The sequence below is a fragment of the Triturus cristatus genome, chromosome 7, assembly GCF_964204655.1.
Source record: "Triturus cristatus chromosome 7, aTriCri1.1, whole genome shotgun sequence".
Lineage (NCBI taxonomy): Eukaryota > Metazoa > Chordata > Amphibia > Caudata > Salamandridae > Triturus > Triturus cristatus.
This window is the reverse complement of record NC_140590.1, coordinates 812,434,232-812,453,014: the sequence shown is the minus strand read 5'-3', so window position 1 is coordinate 812,453,014 and position 18,783 is coordinate 812,434,232. Positions and strand designations below refer to the sequence as shown.

General features: G+C 43.6%; 1 protein-coding gene across 2 annotated transcripts in view; it reads left to right on the top strand.

Moving 5' to 3' along the window:
• LOC146810625 (platelet-derived growth factor receptor-like protein) overlaps nucleotides 1-18,783 on the top strand; it is a 119,221-nt gene that overhangs the window by 12,250 nt on the left and 88,188 nt on the right. For both annotated transcript variants that reach the window (XM_085617680.1, XM_085617679.1), the window contains exons 2-4: nucleotides 1,710-2,031; nucleotides 7,468-7,619; nucleotides 9,649-9,942. In XM_085617680.1, the coding sequence (XP_085473806.1) occupies nucleotides 1,710-2,031; nucleotides 7,468-7,619; nucleotides 9,649-9,942 (768 nt within the window). The remainder of the gene's footprint in view (nucleotides 1-1,709; nucleotides 2,032-7,467; nucleotides 7,620-9,648; nucleotides 9,943-18,783) is intronic.

Sequence of the window (18,783 nt, the reverse complement as noted above, 5' to 3'; positions counted from 1 at the left end):
AGGACAACTAACACATGCCTGACCTTGGCTTTGCCAATGCTTGTTTGCCTTCTGGTTCTGAAATGAAGTCAGGCCGTACATTTACTAACAAAGAGAGATTGGAAAAAAACAATCATTTTTGTTGCTTTATCAGGTGTGCAAAATGACTGCCAAGTTTGCTCTGTAACATCAAATCTAGAAACATTTGCGCAAAGAGCAGAATTCACCAATGTTAAATAACTTGCAACTCCTTGTGGAAGACACTACAGGCCGTATTACATAAGGTGCCCCGGGGGCGCAACGGGCGTTTGTGCACCCCGGGGCACTTTGGTATTATAGAAGGGGGAGCAGATGTTTGTGCGTTCCCTTCTATAATACCGATAGTGCTGGCGCACTTAAAGCGCCAGCGATATCAAAAGAGGGTGTGCCCTCATTTGCATAGGGGCGTGCCCTATGCAAATGAGGGAATTCCTTTGACTCTGCATCCCCGCCATATTACAGACGTGGGCGCAGAGTCAAAGAAGCCCTCAGGAGGTGCACTGACAGTGCGCCATTTAAAAGGTGGTGCACTGTCAGTGCGCCCCCTGAAAGCAGCCCTCTGCAGAGGGTAATGGGGGTCCCATGGACCCTCCAGACATCCCCTTGCACTCAGGTAGAGTTTCTGACAGCATCCGCCTGCAAGGGGATCTGTAATCCCCTTTGAAAGTGCAGGCGGCACGCCTGCCCTGTGAAAACACGGAGCAGCTGCTCTGTGTTTTCTCATGAATGGGCTGCCCCCAGGGCAGCACAAGTTCGCGGCTGCCCCCAGGACACCGCACTCACCATAATGGGGCGCATTGGCATTGTTTGCGCCAGGCGCATCTTTCAAAGATGCGCTGGGCTCAAACAATGCCAATACGTAATACGGCCCAGAAAGATATTTTATGTTCAAGTTTGTACATATGAAAATCCTGACTGTAGAAGGGTCTTGGAAATCTAGCCCAAATACTGATGAAACGGGTTTATTGTTTTACAGGGATTCAGCACCTTGCACACGTGTTATTTAATATCTGTGCGGCAACAACACAGAAGAGAAGCTTCTTCTTAGAGGAAAACAGAAGCTTCTTAGAAGAAAACATGCGAGCCTCAAACTAGACGGTCACTTTTGAACAACTAAAAGAATGTTGTGTGATGCACCCATGGCATAGGGACTGAACACTACCTGTTTCAGACATCCTGCCCATGAGATTCTCCAGATTCAACGGACTCATAAAAGTTGGAAGCACTTAGACGTAGATGTTCAATGCTCTCTAGAAGTACAAAGCTACAGGAAACTGTGCCCCTCCCCAACTAGAATGACCACTTTACTATATTGAGAGACAAAACATGTATACAAGCATCTGCTCTGCCTCTCCATATAATGATGGGTGCAGCATGGACTTGGGTGTCACAGGAGCCAATTGATCAAAATAGTGTCGCTATCATGAAGTGAAACCTCTAAATAAAAAACATTCACTAATAAAATAATTTGGTGTTAATGATTAGCTCTCTCACTTTCTGTATATGGTCATATGATTCACAAGCTCTTACTGAGGGAGGGTAGGAGATCCCACCTCAGTTATTGAGTGGGGTGATCAAATCCACCACTTTATAAGTGTCGACCATCCCAGAAAGAGGCGGTGAAGCTGCTTCAGCTCAGGTCTGGTGGCTGGCTAACACAGTGTTATCTAAATTGTATTTTCCCCTTTCAGCTGAATGTGCACCAGTGGATAAGGCAGTGGAGAAGAAGGTGGAAAAGAAACCCAAGAAAGATGTACAAAAAGATCTCAACCCCCCCGGCAAACAACCCAAACCAGCTGCTTCAAAGCCTAAACCCAAAGCTACCACCATTCCCAGCATTGGAGGCCCAGAAGAGAGCATTCTTTCTCAGGTGCTGCAGAGGGGACAGTTCAAGAAGGTGGGGGAAATTTTGACTGTGTCAGCTGGAGATGTCCTTGATCTACGCTGCAAAGGAAGATCTGTCCGGTGGAGGTACCCAGAAAACCTGGAGGACGACGAAGATGGGCGCCTAAGGTAAATCATGCAGTGAACACTTGTTTAACAGAAAAGAAAAAAGCTTTCTGTTTGCTATGCATAATGCTGGATTCAAAATCCTGCGAAAAAACTTAATGATTCTTTGCATAGAAGTAAAACCTACTATTTGTCATCTTTCTGCTACTGACACCAGTGCGTGGCCAATCAACAGCAATCCAGTCTTGACCAAGCTCAGTCAGTTTGACCCCGTTTCTTTGTGTCTGCTTAATACCTTGCTTATTGTCCCAAAAATCTGGGTCTCCCCATGACCACTGATAGCTCAAAGAATTTAATTGTGTTTTCCCTCCTTCCATTGTGCAGATTCTGAATGCTTCATTGAAGGCCGGTATGGCATCCAGTGTCTTAAAGAAAGCAATCAATCACTTCTTGCAATCTCTCGGAGAGTAACCTTCTCTGCTGTTGTGTACCGGGTCATTCCTGGTCAGAGCGGGGAGATTTGCCTCCAAGAAGTGCAGGTATATCATCTGACCATTTGGAATAAGGAAAATGGACAGGTTTGTGAACCTCTTCCAAATTTACCTGGAGGATCCATGTGAGGAACATTCATTACCTGCCAGAGCTTACACGGTCTTCGGTATTATTAGAGGGTTTTTATTAGAAGCTAGGTTGAGCACCTCTCTCCAGGCCACTTCAGCCATTGCATCCAGTCCTGTATGTTTGAGTGATAACTAGCTACATCCTGGGTGTTGTAGTTCTGTTTTGCTTCATTGAAGTAATTGCAGTAGTGCATCTGAACTCAACGATTTGTAGTTGCATCCAATTCTGGACTTTTCAATGTCCGTTATGACCTTGAGTCAGGTGGTCACCTGTTAGAAGTAAAACTAGTGCAGAATATATGCAAAACGAAGGTAATATATCAAAATTACTGTAGCTATAAGAAATTAACAGAAATAAATATGAGAAGAAATATTGTTCTTTTTTCATAATTCTTCTTATTACTTTGCTAATTGCAATTGAAAGAGCTACAGAACTTTATTGCATACATGTTTGTTATGGGCAATTTGACGAGTACCCGAGATGCTATGCTCTGACTGCGAGAGCGCCACTTGTTGTCGGCCAGTTTCCTTGGCGATGGAGAATTGAGCTCCCTGGATTCCGAGATGTGCAGTTCTGTCTCGGAGATCTGAAGACACTGTATGTGTTCCCATGACTAGTGACCGCGTTTGAAGAACCTCATGGGAATTCTTATCGTTCTATGTATGGATGTCCCTATAGACCTAACCAAAAGCAATATACATTATATAAATATATGAACTAAGAGCACAGCACCATAAAACATAACCAACATGCTATCGTGCTTTATCATTATAATGCATCAATGCAATCTGCATAAGTAAATAAAGATTGGGGAATATAGGTCACAAGAAAATGACTGGTGAATGCATTGCGGGCACAAACAGCAATAACGTGTAAAACACAATAATGTGAACGCTTGTGCCCAACAGCTTTGTCAGTTATCCACTGTGAGATGTTCAGGGCGGTTTCATTTTAACATTGCATCAGTTATGTTGCGGGATATGAAAACAACGAAAGCGCCCATGCAAACCGCTGTGAGCTGAAAGTTAGGGATTTCTTAACGCCATAGCCGGTCAAAATCAATATCAGTATATATCTTTATTCTGTTACATTTAAAACCATACAAGCATACATCAGAATAATAAATACAATCTATAAAAACAATACATTCTACAAAGACCGGTTTAGAAGGTACCTTCCAGGCAGGCCTCTTCGTTCCAGTTCAGCATGAGAGTTGACTGTTCCCTCCCACTAGCCGGCAACCTGGGGAGGCGGGAGCCAGATAAGTTGCACAACCCTATACTGGAACCATCTACCTCTGGAGTTTAAAAGTGGTACCTCTTTGCTTGAGTTCAGGAAGGCTTTAAAGACCTGGCTTTTCACTCTGAATCTTGACTGGCTATCCTGAAAGTCTGTGAAGTTCCTCTGTTTCCTTTCCGGTCATAGGCAGCACCAAGACGTCTTCGGGCAAACGTTTGCACTTTATAAAAATTAAATCAAATCAAAGACAAAACCTAAACAAATAGCAGCACAATTAATCTTCCTGGGAACTCCCAAGGTTAGTTATAGCTCTTAAAAAGCATACAACATTTAAAAGCATGGCTTCACCAAGTAGCATCTGTAAAAACAAAGAGGGCAGTGTGGACTTGTGAAAAGTCTCTATCTTTAAGCAATGGGGCAATGAGAGTTTACCTGGGCACAGTATAACATGTACAAAACATGAAAAAATGCATTGTATCCTGTGGAGAACAAATTCCGCAGCCATAGGAACCCAGGGATATTGTTCATCATCAGAGCTAAATAGAGCTCCATATCCTGGGAGGTAGTTAGCATTGCATTCTTTTGAACAGAGGAATCAAGCAATTCAGACTCCTCTCTTAACCATGTATTCCTTTCACCCATTTATAATCCACTCTATGAATACCCTCAGGCTTAGAAAATAGCCCCCCTTCCCAATTTGAGGAATTAATCCCTAATATTCTTGAAACGGGATTTGTAAAGCGTGATCAAGTAGCAAACAGTCCCTGAGTATTCAGCAGTCAGGCTAAGCTCCTCCTTGGTCCATATCCTGATCCAGCCCAACAATGGACGATTACTAAGATTCTTGAATCTCATCTCCTCATGAACTCAAAAAGTCAATGTACTTTGGGGGACACACAATAGACGATAAGGAATTCATTTTTTATGAGCTGGAGTTAATTTATGGCCACATAATTCTAGATATCGCCCTCATAAGATGTCTTTGAAATGCACTTGGCCTGATAGAACTTTACTAATGCCTTGAGCGTTATTGTGAAGTTGTCAAACCATAAGATTTGAATTGGGCCGCATCAATAAGCACAATGGCACTGTAAATTGAAATTAAACATATTGTTGGCTTTGTGGTTCCATCCCATCTCCTCCTGTGCCTTCATCCAAGATTTCCAAGAAAAAACAGATTGACAGATGCATCTGAGCTGCTACCCACATGCTGAAAATTACCATTAGGACTGACTTTTTGGAAGTACAGACTTAAAATGACACCCCATAGGAAATAATGTTACATTAAGTTCTATAAAATTGTTAAAAATATAACAAAATATAAATTAACGATAACACATATATGAAAGGTACATATTTATTTTTCGCATACAAACTATTTATTATACCTCCTTTATTTCTATGGGAGGGTCTGCAGTACCAGAGTTATGCCATGTGTGACGCAGAGTGTACTACAAAAGTGTAAATTACTACGAAGTTGTAAGTTACTACAAAAATGCAGTTTGTGAAAACCAAAAAGTAGTGAACATATTCAAAAGTGTACTTACCTTTGAGAATTGGCCCTCAGTGTCTGTATCCATCGTTTAGTATCCATCATTCCCTGATTTTCTGCTCTTTAAAAAATTCCAAGTTACTTACTGTACACGTCTTACTGCTGCCTGTTTAATGCCTGAGCTACTTGTAAGCCCCGAAAAAAGTCCTGATATCAGCACTATGCACAGAGTTGACATTAACCTAATTAAAGTTTCCAAATAAGCCATTGCTTTGGCTGGAGTGGTCTACCTTCACAGCCAGGTGGCTAATAGCATTCAGGAAGTTGTCGCTATAACCAGAGAACTTTTTGATCAGGTATGTATTCTATTCAGTACCAAATCTTAACCACAGCTCTGTAATGATCTCTTTTTTCGGGGGTAAAATTGAAATGATCAGGTCAGTGTTCACTTTGGCTGAAGAACTTTACACAGACCATGGCTTTTGAGGTGAACGCCTTTTAGTAGAATCCTTTTCCAGTTAGATAGGCTTCTCTTCTCTTTCTGCTGTACACTGCATCTCAAGGAACGAGTCATCTTTACGGCCCTAGCGCAGTGTGCCTCCTCATTTCTTTCCTCAGGCCACAGTGGTCCATTCCTTGAATTTCCTTACTGTTTTTGCTGATTGATGCTGTGGAGGACGTCACTGCGAAGTTAGGACTTGAAAAGGGTCTCACAATGTGGCCAGGGATAGCAGCCATCCTGTCTACTGCCAGGTTCTGAATTAATTTAACAAGTTCATTTTGATACTCAAGAATCTTAGTTTGTCTTGGAAAATGTTAAATAGTGCCAAGCTGATTGGAGATTGAGTTTTTCCAGATATCAAAATCTACCAATGGACAACCTTATATCAACATTTAAAGATTTGGTTCTGGACCAGAACTCATTTTTTTTAAGCCTGTCTATTGGGCTTGTATACACACAGCACAATTTCATGTACGTTTCTCATTGTAAATGTGGTACTTCATTAATAAACACTATGGGGCACATTTATGACCCCTTGCATCACGTTTGCACCATGCAAAGTGGTACATGCATGAAGCAAGGCCTTGAGTCTGATTTTTGAAGCCACACAAAGCTTCTTTGCGTGGCTTTCAGTGGCCTCATAAACCTTGACTAAGGCAACGCAGTGCAAATTGCTACATCAGCTTACTGTGCGCAATGGAGACGTTCCATGGGTGTTTCGGTGGGTGTTCCCACGCAACTCCCATGGCTTTTGACGCATTCCCAGATTTACGAGGACTTGTAAACCTGGGAATGCATCAAAATCTTACACCTCCCAAGGCGAGCTTAACAGGGAGAAATAGCTTTTTCTCCTCATTGTTTTTGTTTCTATGTGTGCTGCATTCTGCAGCACATGTAGAATGAGGAAGACACCATCATTGCTTGTTTTTGTACAGGAAGGTGTGCCTTCCTGCACAAAAACATTCATCCTTGCAACACGGGCATTTGGTGCCTGCATTGGAGCTAGGCACCAATTGTGCGCCAGCACAGAGGAAAGCACAGGGGTGCGCAGTATTGCTGTAAATACGATGCATCCCTGCACTTTCCTAATGACGCAGCTCGGCGCACCTAGATGGCTTGCAGCACCGCACTGCATCAATTTCTCGTAAATATGCCCCTCTATCGCCAGGAGCATAATTCTTCATTGTTGTTTGTATGACTAGGACAATGATAAATCATTTGTGGTTAAACGCAAATTAGTCAGTATTTTTTAGGATTGGTGGCATTAAGTTTCTTGGGCTACTATCTTGAAAGGACACATTATATTTGACCAGGTAAAGAAAAAAAATGTGAGTCTTTATTGCACTTGTATTATGACAAACCATCAATCTATATCAAGTGGTCAGAAAGTAGGAAATTTGATTTTCCATTTTCACTCTTTAAATTACATTTCAATTTCTATGAAATTAAGACAAACTACTATGTATCATAAGGCACCACTGTGATGTGTGAAACTTGACTGTGTGTGATTTGAGAGATAGTTCTGCTGCCTTATGCCTGATTGTAATGCGTCTGCGTGACCTGAAGAAGATCTTGGCTGAGTGACGACGGAGTGTATGAGTTCACTAACATGAAATCTCTCTGCCTGCCCATGCCTTCCTTTCAGAATAAAACACTTCGAGCGGTACAGCCAGCTGCTGCTGGTGGACTCTACAGCTGCGGACACTGGAGAATACGGCTGTGGATCCTACCTCTGTGACAGCCCCGACTGCCACGGCGGAGAGGAGAGGATGGGCAAGACCTTCGTCTTCATCACAGGTATCATTGGGGAGTCATGTCGGGGATGACTTGTTGGACTGATGCAGACTGAACCACAGGCACAGTCGTGCTGCTTCTTGAAGAACCAACTTTCCAATTTAATTACAACAAAAATGACGTTGTTTTTCAAAAAGTAGCTAACTTGAAATAACTGGAAAATTGTTTACAATGTTAGGGAAAGAAAGAATTTGGACTTCATTCTCACATCCCTTTTTGTATTGTGAGGGATAGTCACAGGGCTCTCTCTCCTCGTTGGTTTACTTCCTTCTTCAACTATCAGACAAAGGGAAATACCTTGGAGTACTCAGATTGTCACTGAAGCTAATTCATTAATGCAGAGGTGGCGCATGGTTTGCTGTGGACAAAGGTGGATTTGCCTGTAGAGAAAATTAAATTGAAAATTTTGGGCATGGTCGTGCCCACAATTCCTCCAATGACCATGGGCCCGCTTCTTGCAAAGAATGGCGGATTAAATGTTTGTTGATTCCAAGACTCAATATGAAAAGGACATCCTTAGCACTCCTTAGAAATGTTATTTTACTTTGTGATTGAGTAAAATACTACAGCAATTGTCATACCTTGAGAATGTTGGGCTGTTTTGAGGGTGGGTTTCTGCAAGCATTTGCGGTTTCCTTCAGATCTAATTTTGATTGTTCTGCATCTGTTCGCAATATTTTTGATCTATTTCCCTCTGTCCCTGTGCCTCTAGTTTAGTGTCCATGGACCCCTGCACCCCTGCCCCAGAGTCTCTGTCTCCCTTGGAATAAGATTTCAAGTGCACTCATGCTTCTCTTTGTGCATATTTCTATACCCCGGTGTCTGGGGTTTTGTTGGTGGCTTTTTGCTATAGACCGAGTGTTTCCCGTTCCCAGTGTCTGTGCTTCCCTATTTGAATGTGTCCGTTTTGTTGGTATCCACCAATGACAACTCTGCAAGAACTCATCCAACTACTGGTTTTGGAAACTTCGACTGAGGCTGCAAGGTCCAGAATTTCACGCAGTCCCATGCCAGGTTCGAGTCAGACAGGCTTGGATTGCTTTGCAGTCTGGAATTATTCTGTTTCCTTGTTCCGTTATAAATGCAGAACGACAAGAACTGGAATGCAAAGTGCCATGAGTTAAAAGGCCTGTCCTGGCTGAGCATCTCACACAGTCTGGCATCATCAGAGCCTGAGCAATAAAAACATAAATTGGCAGTCATTTCCACAGCCGAATTTTGTGCACTGACAAATGATTTTAGTGATGGATATTACACGTTCTTCACTCTGGTCTTAATGTTTGGCCACTCAATGTCTCTGTTCTGTGGCTGACTGATCAAACGTCTGATACACCTCTTTATAAGTAAAAGATGAGGCACAACTACTCCCAGACTCTGTTTCTGTAAGTTGACATACCCAGTTGTCTGAGACTCTTGACATGTTTTTAAATGCTTAACCCAGTGCTTAATTTGTGCCAGTGTTTGCCAGTGCTCGCCCCAACACAGATTTGTAAGCACAGTTAATTATGCTGTGCATCTGTTTTCTTTTTTAAGCATAGGTCTACAGCATTTAACTATTTAACATTATCTTACAAATACCTTACAAAATGATAAAGCAAGGACTTTCGGGCCTTTCCTATAGTAGGGTGACGTGGGTGGTACCAGCTGCAGTGGAATCGTGTACCAATTAGGCAATGGCACCCCTCTATAATTAAAAAAAATTATGGCAACTATTTCAGTGTTTTAAGCAAATTTTGTAACAATGCATGTAGATTAATTGCCGTCCAACCTGACTACTGCATTCCAAATGTGGAGAAACTAGGACCTGGTTCAGTGGTATTCTTCCATGAAAGCAGTGAATTCTGCTGGTTCACATCAATCGCATGCACCAGGCCCACTGTCCCGTAAAAGCACAGCGGGACCAGATGTTTTCTAGGAACAATGAGCGGTCATAGAAGATGCAGTTCCCTTTTAGACACAGCCTTGTCAGTTTGGAGTACTACCCAACATCTGGTTAGCCGAAAAGTTTATCATCTGTCTTTTGCTCCCTCAGACGCTCGAGAGCTCTTCGTGCCCACTGAGGATTACTATGAAGTGGTCCAGCTGCGGACTAACCGGCCGAGCTTGCTGCCCTGCCAGGTAACCAATCCATTGGCCAAGGTAACCCTGCATCGCGAGTTCCCGCCCGAAGACGTGGCTGTGGATGGTGTGCAGATCTCCTTCGACGTGAAGAAAGGCTTCATCATCTACCGACCACATCCATCCCTCGCAGGGTCGCTTTACTGCATGGCAGAGCTGAACGGGCTACGGCAGATCTCCACCAAGTACATGCTCATCTACGTCAATTGTGAGTCTTTGATCCTGTGTGTGGCCAATGGGTGGGACCTGTAAGATTTGTCTCCCAATAATTCATTTCACATTAGTGGACACATAGAACCGAATAGCCTTACAGGGAAATCCAACAATCAGAATGCAGGTTTCACAGTACCTTGAATGAGAAAACAAGGATGGGCATGTAGGGGTAAGATTCAGGAAGAGGCCATTATGGATAGGCTGAAGATAAGGAGATGGTTTAAATTCTAGATATGGCCACCCTGCAAATCAAACTAATGACTTGGAGTGTGTGACATTAGAATAATGGGACTAGAAAAGACAAGATCATGAGCTGAAGAGTCTAGTTCACTTTCTTGCAAGAAACTCCGATGATAAAAGGTGATTGAGGGTCCTTTCACAGGAAATGGAGAGGACGATTTCATCCCTTTATATTCTTCTTGTGCAAGGGGACAGTCACTTCTACAAATGACGCACAGTTGGCATCTTTTACCCAATGATGACCAAGGCAGCTATTAGCCAGAGCACTAGTTTCTGCAACAAAGTATTGTGAACTTGAACACATGTAGATAGCTAGGAACGTGAAAGAAAGGGTCTATTCATTTCATTCAACAGAGAACAACCTACATACTAAATTAAACATCATCCTGGCACATTGCCAGACCACAAAAATGTGAGCGTGCACTGTATGCGGTTGGTGCTACATCAGATTACGATACTCTGCAGTACGCCATAAAGACTGTGAGCTAAGACTCTATTAGACTCCAGGTACAGGGGATAAGTAGGAGACGCAGTGCCACAATACTTTAAGAATGAATGGGTGGGTGGCATGGAATGGGCATAGGGTGGCAATCACTGAAGGTCGTAGTGAGCGGTGTGCATTTATTACAGGGATGCATGTATGTATATGTAAAAGGCTGGCTTGGTATTTGGTGCACACTTATTTAAGCGTTGTACGCTGCACTATTCCAGACTACCCTTATGGTGATTTTAGTGGTCTTAGACAACCTTAGAAAGCTCTCTAAGTGGTAGATGTGGAGAGCAGCCTTCAGGCTTAGTCCAGAAGGAGTGTAAAACAGCTTGTTTTACCAGTACTAATCATATAGTGTAGGTTAAACGAAACAGAACCACACAGTGTAGTTATAAAAATATGTATTTTTTATAAACACTCACTAACGCATTACATTATCTCCTCCCCGAAGATATAATCACAATACACACAAAACTTCAGTAATAGAACACGTAATTAGCTCAAATACACAGTGGTCCCCAGGGGGAGACCATACCATATACTAATAAAGTGGAATGCGAACCACGATCTAAGTCAACACTGGACCCAGAAAACTTAGAAAGGCCAGGGACCCAAGGAACCACCCAAGGAAAGTACTCAGGAACCCCACAGAGGCCTTGTGCAGAGTGGAAACATGACTGAGTACTCAATACAAGTCAATGGGGAAGTCGCATTTGCAGTTTTCAAGAAGGACCCTTCCCAGAGGACCCCGAAGAAACCCCGTGGAAGATGGAAGGTTGGAGAGTTAACCCACCCGTGGATACCTCTGGAACTAGGATACCTACACCAGGGAAGCTGGGTGCATAGGAGCGAAGTGACGTCGGAAACCGCCATAGCCCCCAACGGAGGACTTCAGCAAAGATGCCACTGGGAAAGGAGGTGCAAGAGTCCGGTTGAACCCAAGGGTGGATTCAGGAACAGATGTACTTGCAAGCAGAGGAGACATAGTCTATGCCACTCAGGAGTGACCAGGAGGCACGGAAGATGTCAGAAGATGCAGGAGAGTGGATGGTGACCTTGGCGCTGTAGCTGTGCAGACCAGGCGCCGTTGTGGAAGACCAGGAGCTCTTCATGAGCTGTCTAACGTCGGATGCCAAGAGCCAGGAGTGATCTGTCTGGCTGGAGCACCAACAAGCCTTTGCAGCGGCAACAAGAGTTGCAGAAGAAAAAGGCGCAGAGTCGGGACCAGCAAGGTCCAAGGGACTGACCACGAGCAGGTAAGTCAGAGTATGCTCCGAGCAAACAGGGAAACCCACTGGAGCCAAAGAAGACCCTCAAGAGGACCTCGAGCAGCTCACCAATGATGCAGGCCCACAGTGCAAAAGATGAGGTGAGGAGTAAGATCTTGGAACCAAGAGATGCTGGAGGCTGGAGATTCTTGGAGCCCGAAGGTCTCTGGTGAAGTGAGTCAACAAGCCTTGGCAACGGCAAGTCGACGCTGTGCACAGGGGTACTGCTCCAGTGGTTCTGACGAGGGATACTGCCTTCAAACTTGCTGTGAAGACAGTACAGGCCTCGAGGGAAATGCAAAACCACCACCTGTGTTGCTGAACCTTTCGGAGTCCGTGGGAGCTCAGGAACAGCACACTGGTCAGCTTCGTTTCAGTGCCTGCAGATGCAGGGGAGTGACTCCTTCACTCCAAAGGAGATTCCTTCTGGTGTCTTGGATGCCCACAGGCCTGAGAAGAACCTGTATGGAGCACAGGCACAAACAACACAGCAGACTGGCAGGACGATGAGATGCTGGAAAACATGGCCGCCGAGTAGGAGCCTCTACGAGGAGCTCCTGGTTCAGGGATTACCAATTTTGGTAGTCATCCCCTTTAAAACCGTCTTCTCTGGCACCGAAGATCTCTGGAAGCTGACTGCACAACACCCCTGACCCGGAACTAAGTGGTCCCCCAACCAAAGTGGATCGTCACCCTACCTAACGAGTGACGGCTGCCGGAGTCCATTTCGGCACCCTTGCCGCCCGTGACTCCCTTTGCGGCGGAGCATCGTTGGGCTGCATAGCCAGATCCTCGAGCCGTGGATGACTGCGAGGCATCGCTGCGGGAGAGACATTCCCTGGTCGCGACCGTCGCCAGCCTCCTGAATTCCGAGGTCTGTGGGCGTCCATGGGCGACCCTATAAGCTGGGCGCCATTTGCAGGGCTTCCCCCACTCCCAGACCGCGGCCGCCTCCACGACTCCCCAGTGTTCACACCTGGAGCGAGTACATCGTCGCGAGCCAGGCTTGATCTTAAGGGCAGTGAACGGTCCGCAGTCCCGGCCTACTCACATCACTGGAGGTGGGCTGGCACCGGGATTTTCACCTTTGCGGTGGCTGCGTCTGGGGCGAGCTGTGACCTCCCTCCCTGCTGCTTTCGCCAGTGCAGCGTCATCGGGGCCGGAGCAGCGACTTTCCCTCAGTGCCACTTCCTTAGCTCGCAGATGTGGTGAGCTTCGTGTGGTTATGCCCGTGAATGCGCCAGTGCATAGAGGGGAGCGCTGTTTACTGGGTGATCTCCGCCGCTTCAGGGGCTCATTCTCATCCAGGCTGAGCAGGTCTATGGAGATGGTCGTTTGGCGTGCAGCACCCATCGCATGTGGCATTTCCCTTTCCTTTGTCATCTCTCCACCGTTATTGAGCCCACGGCACCAATCTACCAAGCAGGACAGTGTCATCCTGCTTGCCTCATTGCTCCCTCATTGCTTCCTTTGCTCGCAGGCTCCAGGGCTGGGAAGTCTGATTTATTTATTTATTTTTGTAAAAGTGTATTGCACTTTGGTCGTCTCGGTTCAGCCGGTGAGCAGTACTATTTCACCATCTTAGGACTGCTCATTTAGCTTCACTCTGGACCTCTCTGCAAAATGGCCGAATAATTCAAACAGAGATAGGACTACTCCCTCATCACTGAAGTGGGGAAAGAGACAAAAGACTACAATTCTAAGCACCTATGTCAGTTGGAATACAAAGAGAAATAGGACTATGCAACAGAGAAGCCTGGGACAGAAAAAGAGTTATAGGACTACTCCCCTGTCTGGTGCTCCATGGCAGCCATCTTGGTTGATATATATATATATATATATATATATATATATATATATATATATATACTTGCCGAATATATTCGTTAAGAACAAATATCATTTGCTCTTTGAAACAAATCCTAAATTTCATAGAAATGTATGGATAATTTCGACCATAATTGACTAGAATGTGTGCAAGGGAGTGTATTCCTGCGGTATAAAAAATATTTTCAATTATTGGGTCATGAAAAATATTTCTTCTCCCTTCTCTCCCTCTTTTTTGTAAATACATAGAGGAGTAACACACTCTGACATGATTGTAGAGAAAGTACGAAGGGAGGAGAGGGGAGTAAGCGTAATGTGCAATACAAAAACATGTTAAAGGAATAGGAACGAACATGTTAAAAGATGGCGGCCAAAGTGCACCAAGCAGAGCCTGTGATTTTATATGTTGAGTCCCTCTTTGATGTCATTCACCAACTGTTGTGTATTTTATTGAGAAAAAAATGGTGCACATACATCGTGAACAAGGCAGCGTGAGTCTGCTGAAACGCGTTGATGTTACACCTCGTTCACTAAAATAAAGACCGAGTGCCCAATTTTTACTTCGGAGTGCTGGATTTTTATTTCGTAGAGGAAATACACCTATATTTGGATATTTGCAAGATGCGGCGAGAAAACGTCTTTTGAACCAGCACCACCGGCGGTTAGGAAGCCCGCCAGTACAAATCGCCACGACGAGAGAGGAAAGGAGACAGGCGTGCCCCCCGTACGAGCTGCTATCGGAAAAAACTCCTGGAAGCCGTTCGGAGTGAAGGAGCCACAGACTCGTAGCGGGAAACCGGAGGTCGGAGGATCACGGAAACCGCGGTGAGTAATTGTGGCTGAACTCTGGAATAAAGGGCGGGAACAGAGGCAGCTACGGGAGTCAGACTGGGGAAATAAAGAATCTACACGAAAGCCCAAAGCTGTGAATTCAGCCCCCGGGGAAGAGAAAAGGATAACGCCCCAGCGGGTAAATAGGCAACGGCAATAAAAATGAGTGACAAGGAATGTGCAGCGTGGGAGCAAGAAGCTCTAAAAATCTTTGAGGAAAATGCTCTACCGACACAAAATACGAGGGGAGCAGCGGCACCAAAAGTGAGCAGTGATATAGCTAGGCAATTACAGGAGTATGAAAAACTAAAGAAAAGGGAGATCTCACGTTGGTGGGAAGTGGCATCTCTGCGACAGTATCTACAGGTGGGACGGGTGCCTCTTGGACTGCGTATAATGATCACCCCGACATATGAAAATCCTCAGGTAGAAATGCTCAGTGAATGGGCGGACAACAGTGCAGCTAGCTCAAACAATATGATACGCATCTTAGTAAAATATGCGGAAAAAGAGCGCCTGGAAGTGGTTACCAAATTAAAGGAATTGCATGATATCTTGGAGAAGAGTGATGATAAGGCCAAAGTGAATAAGTTTAAAAGTGATTTGAAAAGCAGGCTGGAAAAATATGAAAAACGCATCAAAGATAGGAAAGCCACAAAATTCTTGAGAGATCGTGTAGATTACGAATCAGGACGGATCTATACATTCGCCAGAAAATTCGATTTGGAGAGGCGACAGAAGATTTATAGTGGCCAAGTGGACCACCAGGAGAATGTACAAAGTGAAATCAGCTCAGACACTGGCTCGGAACAAGAACCAGAGGAGCAGGGCAACAGAGGGGTGCGCGATGTGAGGCTAGCTGTAACTGAGGAATTCCGTTTTATGCTTCTGGAACAACAGACAGACCATCGCATGACGAGAGGACGCAGGAGAGGAAGAGGCCAAGGAAGAGGAAACCAAGAAGAGGAGGCGATGGATATAGGAGGAGCACAAGATTGGCAAGCAAAAAGATCGCTGCGTTCCAATACGAGGACACGAAACAAGAATTAATGGACAATACCACGGTGATTAATTTGAGCAATCTGAAGCTAACGGAAGATGAAGAATCGATTCTGAAACTAGGTATGTCCTTCTGCAGTAGTAATGAATATAATTACCCGAGTAACAGAATGGACCTATACCGCTTCATCAGGAGGCTCAAATTGTCAAAAATGCATTTAAACCAACACAAGACCAATCAAGCACCGCAAGTAAGAGCACTAGAACCCTCTAACGATGAAGCCTCCCTGAATATAAATGACATACCCACTTTGGCAGATATAATCTCACTGGCTAGTGAAGATAACCCACCAGAAATTGAGGAACAATCAATGCTGTTTTTTGCAGGGATGAACCAAGAAGATCATACCCCATTTCGACCACCATCTAGATTTTTGCCCCAATCTATAAAAGACAACCTTAACATTTTTGGGGAAAATGTAACCAAGGGCATGAAACAACTATATATTGCGGCAAACCAGAAGAAAAAGAAAATGTGTCCAAAAAAAGCACTTTTCCACAAGACAGTGAATAAACTCCAGAAAGAAGACGGAGTACTGATTAAACCCTCGGATAAGGGAGGGAATATTGTTCTATGGGGTAGGGAACTGTATAAAAAAAGAGGCCCTCAATCAATTGAACAATAGTAACTGTTACATCCGGATAAATATGAAGGAATATGAAAGAATGAAAGAACTATTCTTCATAAGGCTGGATGTGTGGAAGGACAAAGGCTTATTGAGCTGGGATGAATATAAATGTATTAAAAGAGATAAACCAATGATCCCGGTGTTCTATATGCTCCCCAAGGTGCATAAGAGTCTCACCAGTCCACCAGGGAGACCAATTATTTCATCTTGTGGGAGCCTATTTGAGAACGCATCACGCTACATAGATTACTTTTTAAATCCGATTGTAAAATCATTGTCTTCATATATCAAAGACTCAACGGATTTTTTAAAGGGTATCTTTGACATACAATGGAATGCGGAGACCATGTTATTATTGACACTGGATATTGCAACACTGTACACCAGTATAAGACACATAGATGGTTTAAAGGCAACTGAGTATTTCCTGAATAGAAGACCAATTCGACTCATGGAACACAACAAAATGATTTTAGAATTAATAGAATGGTGTTTGACAAAGAATATTTTTTTGTTCAATGATGAACTCTTTCAGCAGGAACAAGGGACTGCGATGGGCACCTGTTTCGCCCCCAGTTATGCGAATTTACATCTTGGCTGGTGGGAGGAACAGGTGCTCAGAGGCAGTCCATTGGAGCACTGGTCAGAACACATATTACAGTGGGTTAGATTTATCGATGATGTCTTCGTGCTGTGGCAGGGCACGGAGACAGATATAGAATTATTCATCAAAGACCTGAATCGGAACTCAATTAATTTAGAGTTTGTAGGTCACCACAGTAAAGCCACCATAGACTTTCTTGACATCCGGGTCAAACCAGTGGGAGGGAAGTTGGAGACCTCAGTGTTCCGTAAGGCTACCGCCGGAAATACAGTGCTCCATACGGGGAGTGCTCATCCATCTGCATTAATTAGGAGCATCCCCTTTGGGGAGTTCTTTAGAGCAAGGAGAGCATGCAGTAATCAGGCTGAGTATGATAAAATTGAGAGTGAGATGACCCGCAGGTTCATCCAAAGAGGGTATTCCCCGGCTGTAATAAAAGGGGCCTCATCTAAGGCAAGGAACCTAGATAGACAGAAAATCCTGTTTGAACCATCAAGAACAAAACAGAGGAAAATACGGAGTGAGGAGAATAAAATCCAGATTAACTCTAGATTCATAACAACGTTCAATGAAAAGCATAAAGAAATAAGATCTATTTTAAATAAACATTGGCATCTAGTGAGAAATGATCCCGTATTAGGCCCCAAAATGAAGAAACACCCTGACATCACCTATAAGAGATCAAAATCATTAAAAGATTTGGTTGTAAGGAGCGAATATCAGGAAGTGAAAGGGCGAGCTACCACCTGGTTGCATCAGAAACCAGGTTTTAGGAAATGCCCAAAATGCAAAGCGTGCCAGCATGGCGTAAATTGCTCTGATTTTAAAACTTTTTTTAATAAAACCATTGTTATTAAGAGTTTTTTGACCTGTAAATCTAGCTATGTTGTTTACTTGTTATGATGCCCCTGTCCGAAAGTGTATATAGGGAGTACCACCCTTCCTGTATACAAACGAATTCTACAGCACAGGAGGGCAATCGTAAATCAAGACAGAACGTATCCTATAGCACGACACTTTGAGTCCCATCACTAAAGTAACCCAGTATTCTTACAATATTCCTGCATAGCGGAAGTCCCGAGGAAAAAGAGGGGAGGGGACAGGGAAAAGGAATTAAGGAGATTGGAAACATATTTCATCCTAGAATTTAATTGTAAAGAACCACAAGGGTTAAATGTGGATGAGGATCTCTACACGTGTCTGTCTTGAAACACTCAGAGAGAAATAGTGAATAGGAAACTACACACATGGTAAACCATTGATGATATGGTGTTTTTTCTTTTCTTGCCCTTCTTGTTTTTAATGGTGAAAAGTGGTCAACATAGAGGTTAATTCAACATGAACAATCGCTCTGCGGGAAAAAAATATCAAATATGATCTGAATATTTGTAAATATGTATTTACGTGTGATAACAATCCCTATTTTGTTTTATTTAATTGTGCTGGGTTGAAGGAAGTAAATAGGTATTTTAGTTGATAAATGCCAAAGTTTACATAAGCACTTGCACTTTAAAAATGTTATGATAATCATCATTAGGAAAAACTATTTTGATTATTTATTTTTTCTACAGAATGTATATAAAAGAATGTTTTTTGGCTTTGCTTCAATAGAAGAAAACCATAGTATGTTATATAGACCAATTATTTGTACATAGTAGAATAGGGATTTCTTGCGTAATTTACACAATAGGCACTAGCACTTTAAATTACCAATTGTTATAAGGAAATAAGAAAGGCACTTGCCGATTATATTCGTTAAGAACAAATATCATTTGCACTTGCACTTTGAAAAAAATCCTAAATTTTATAGAAATGTATGGATAATTTCGACCATAATTGACTATTAAGAATGTGTGCAAGGGAGTGTATTCCTGCGGTATAAAAAATA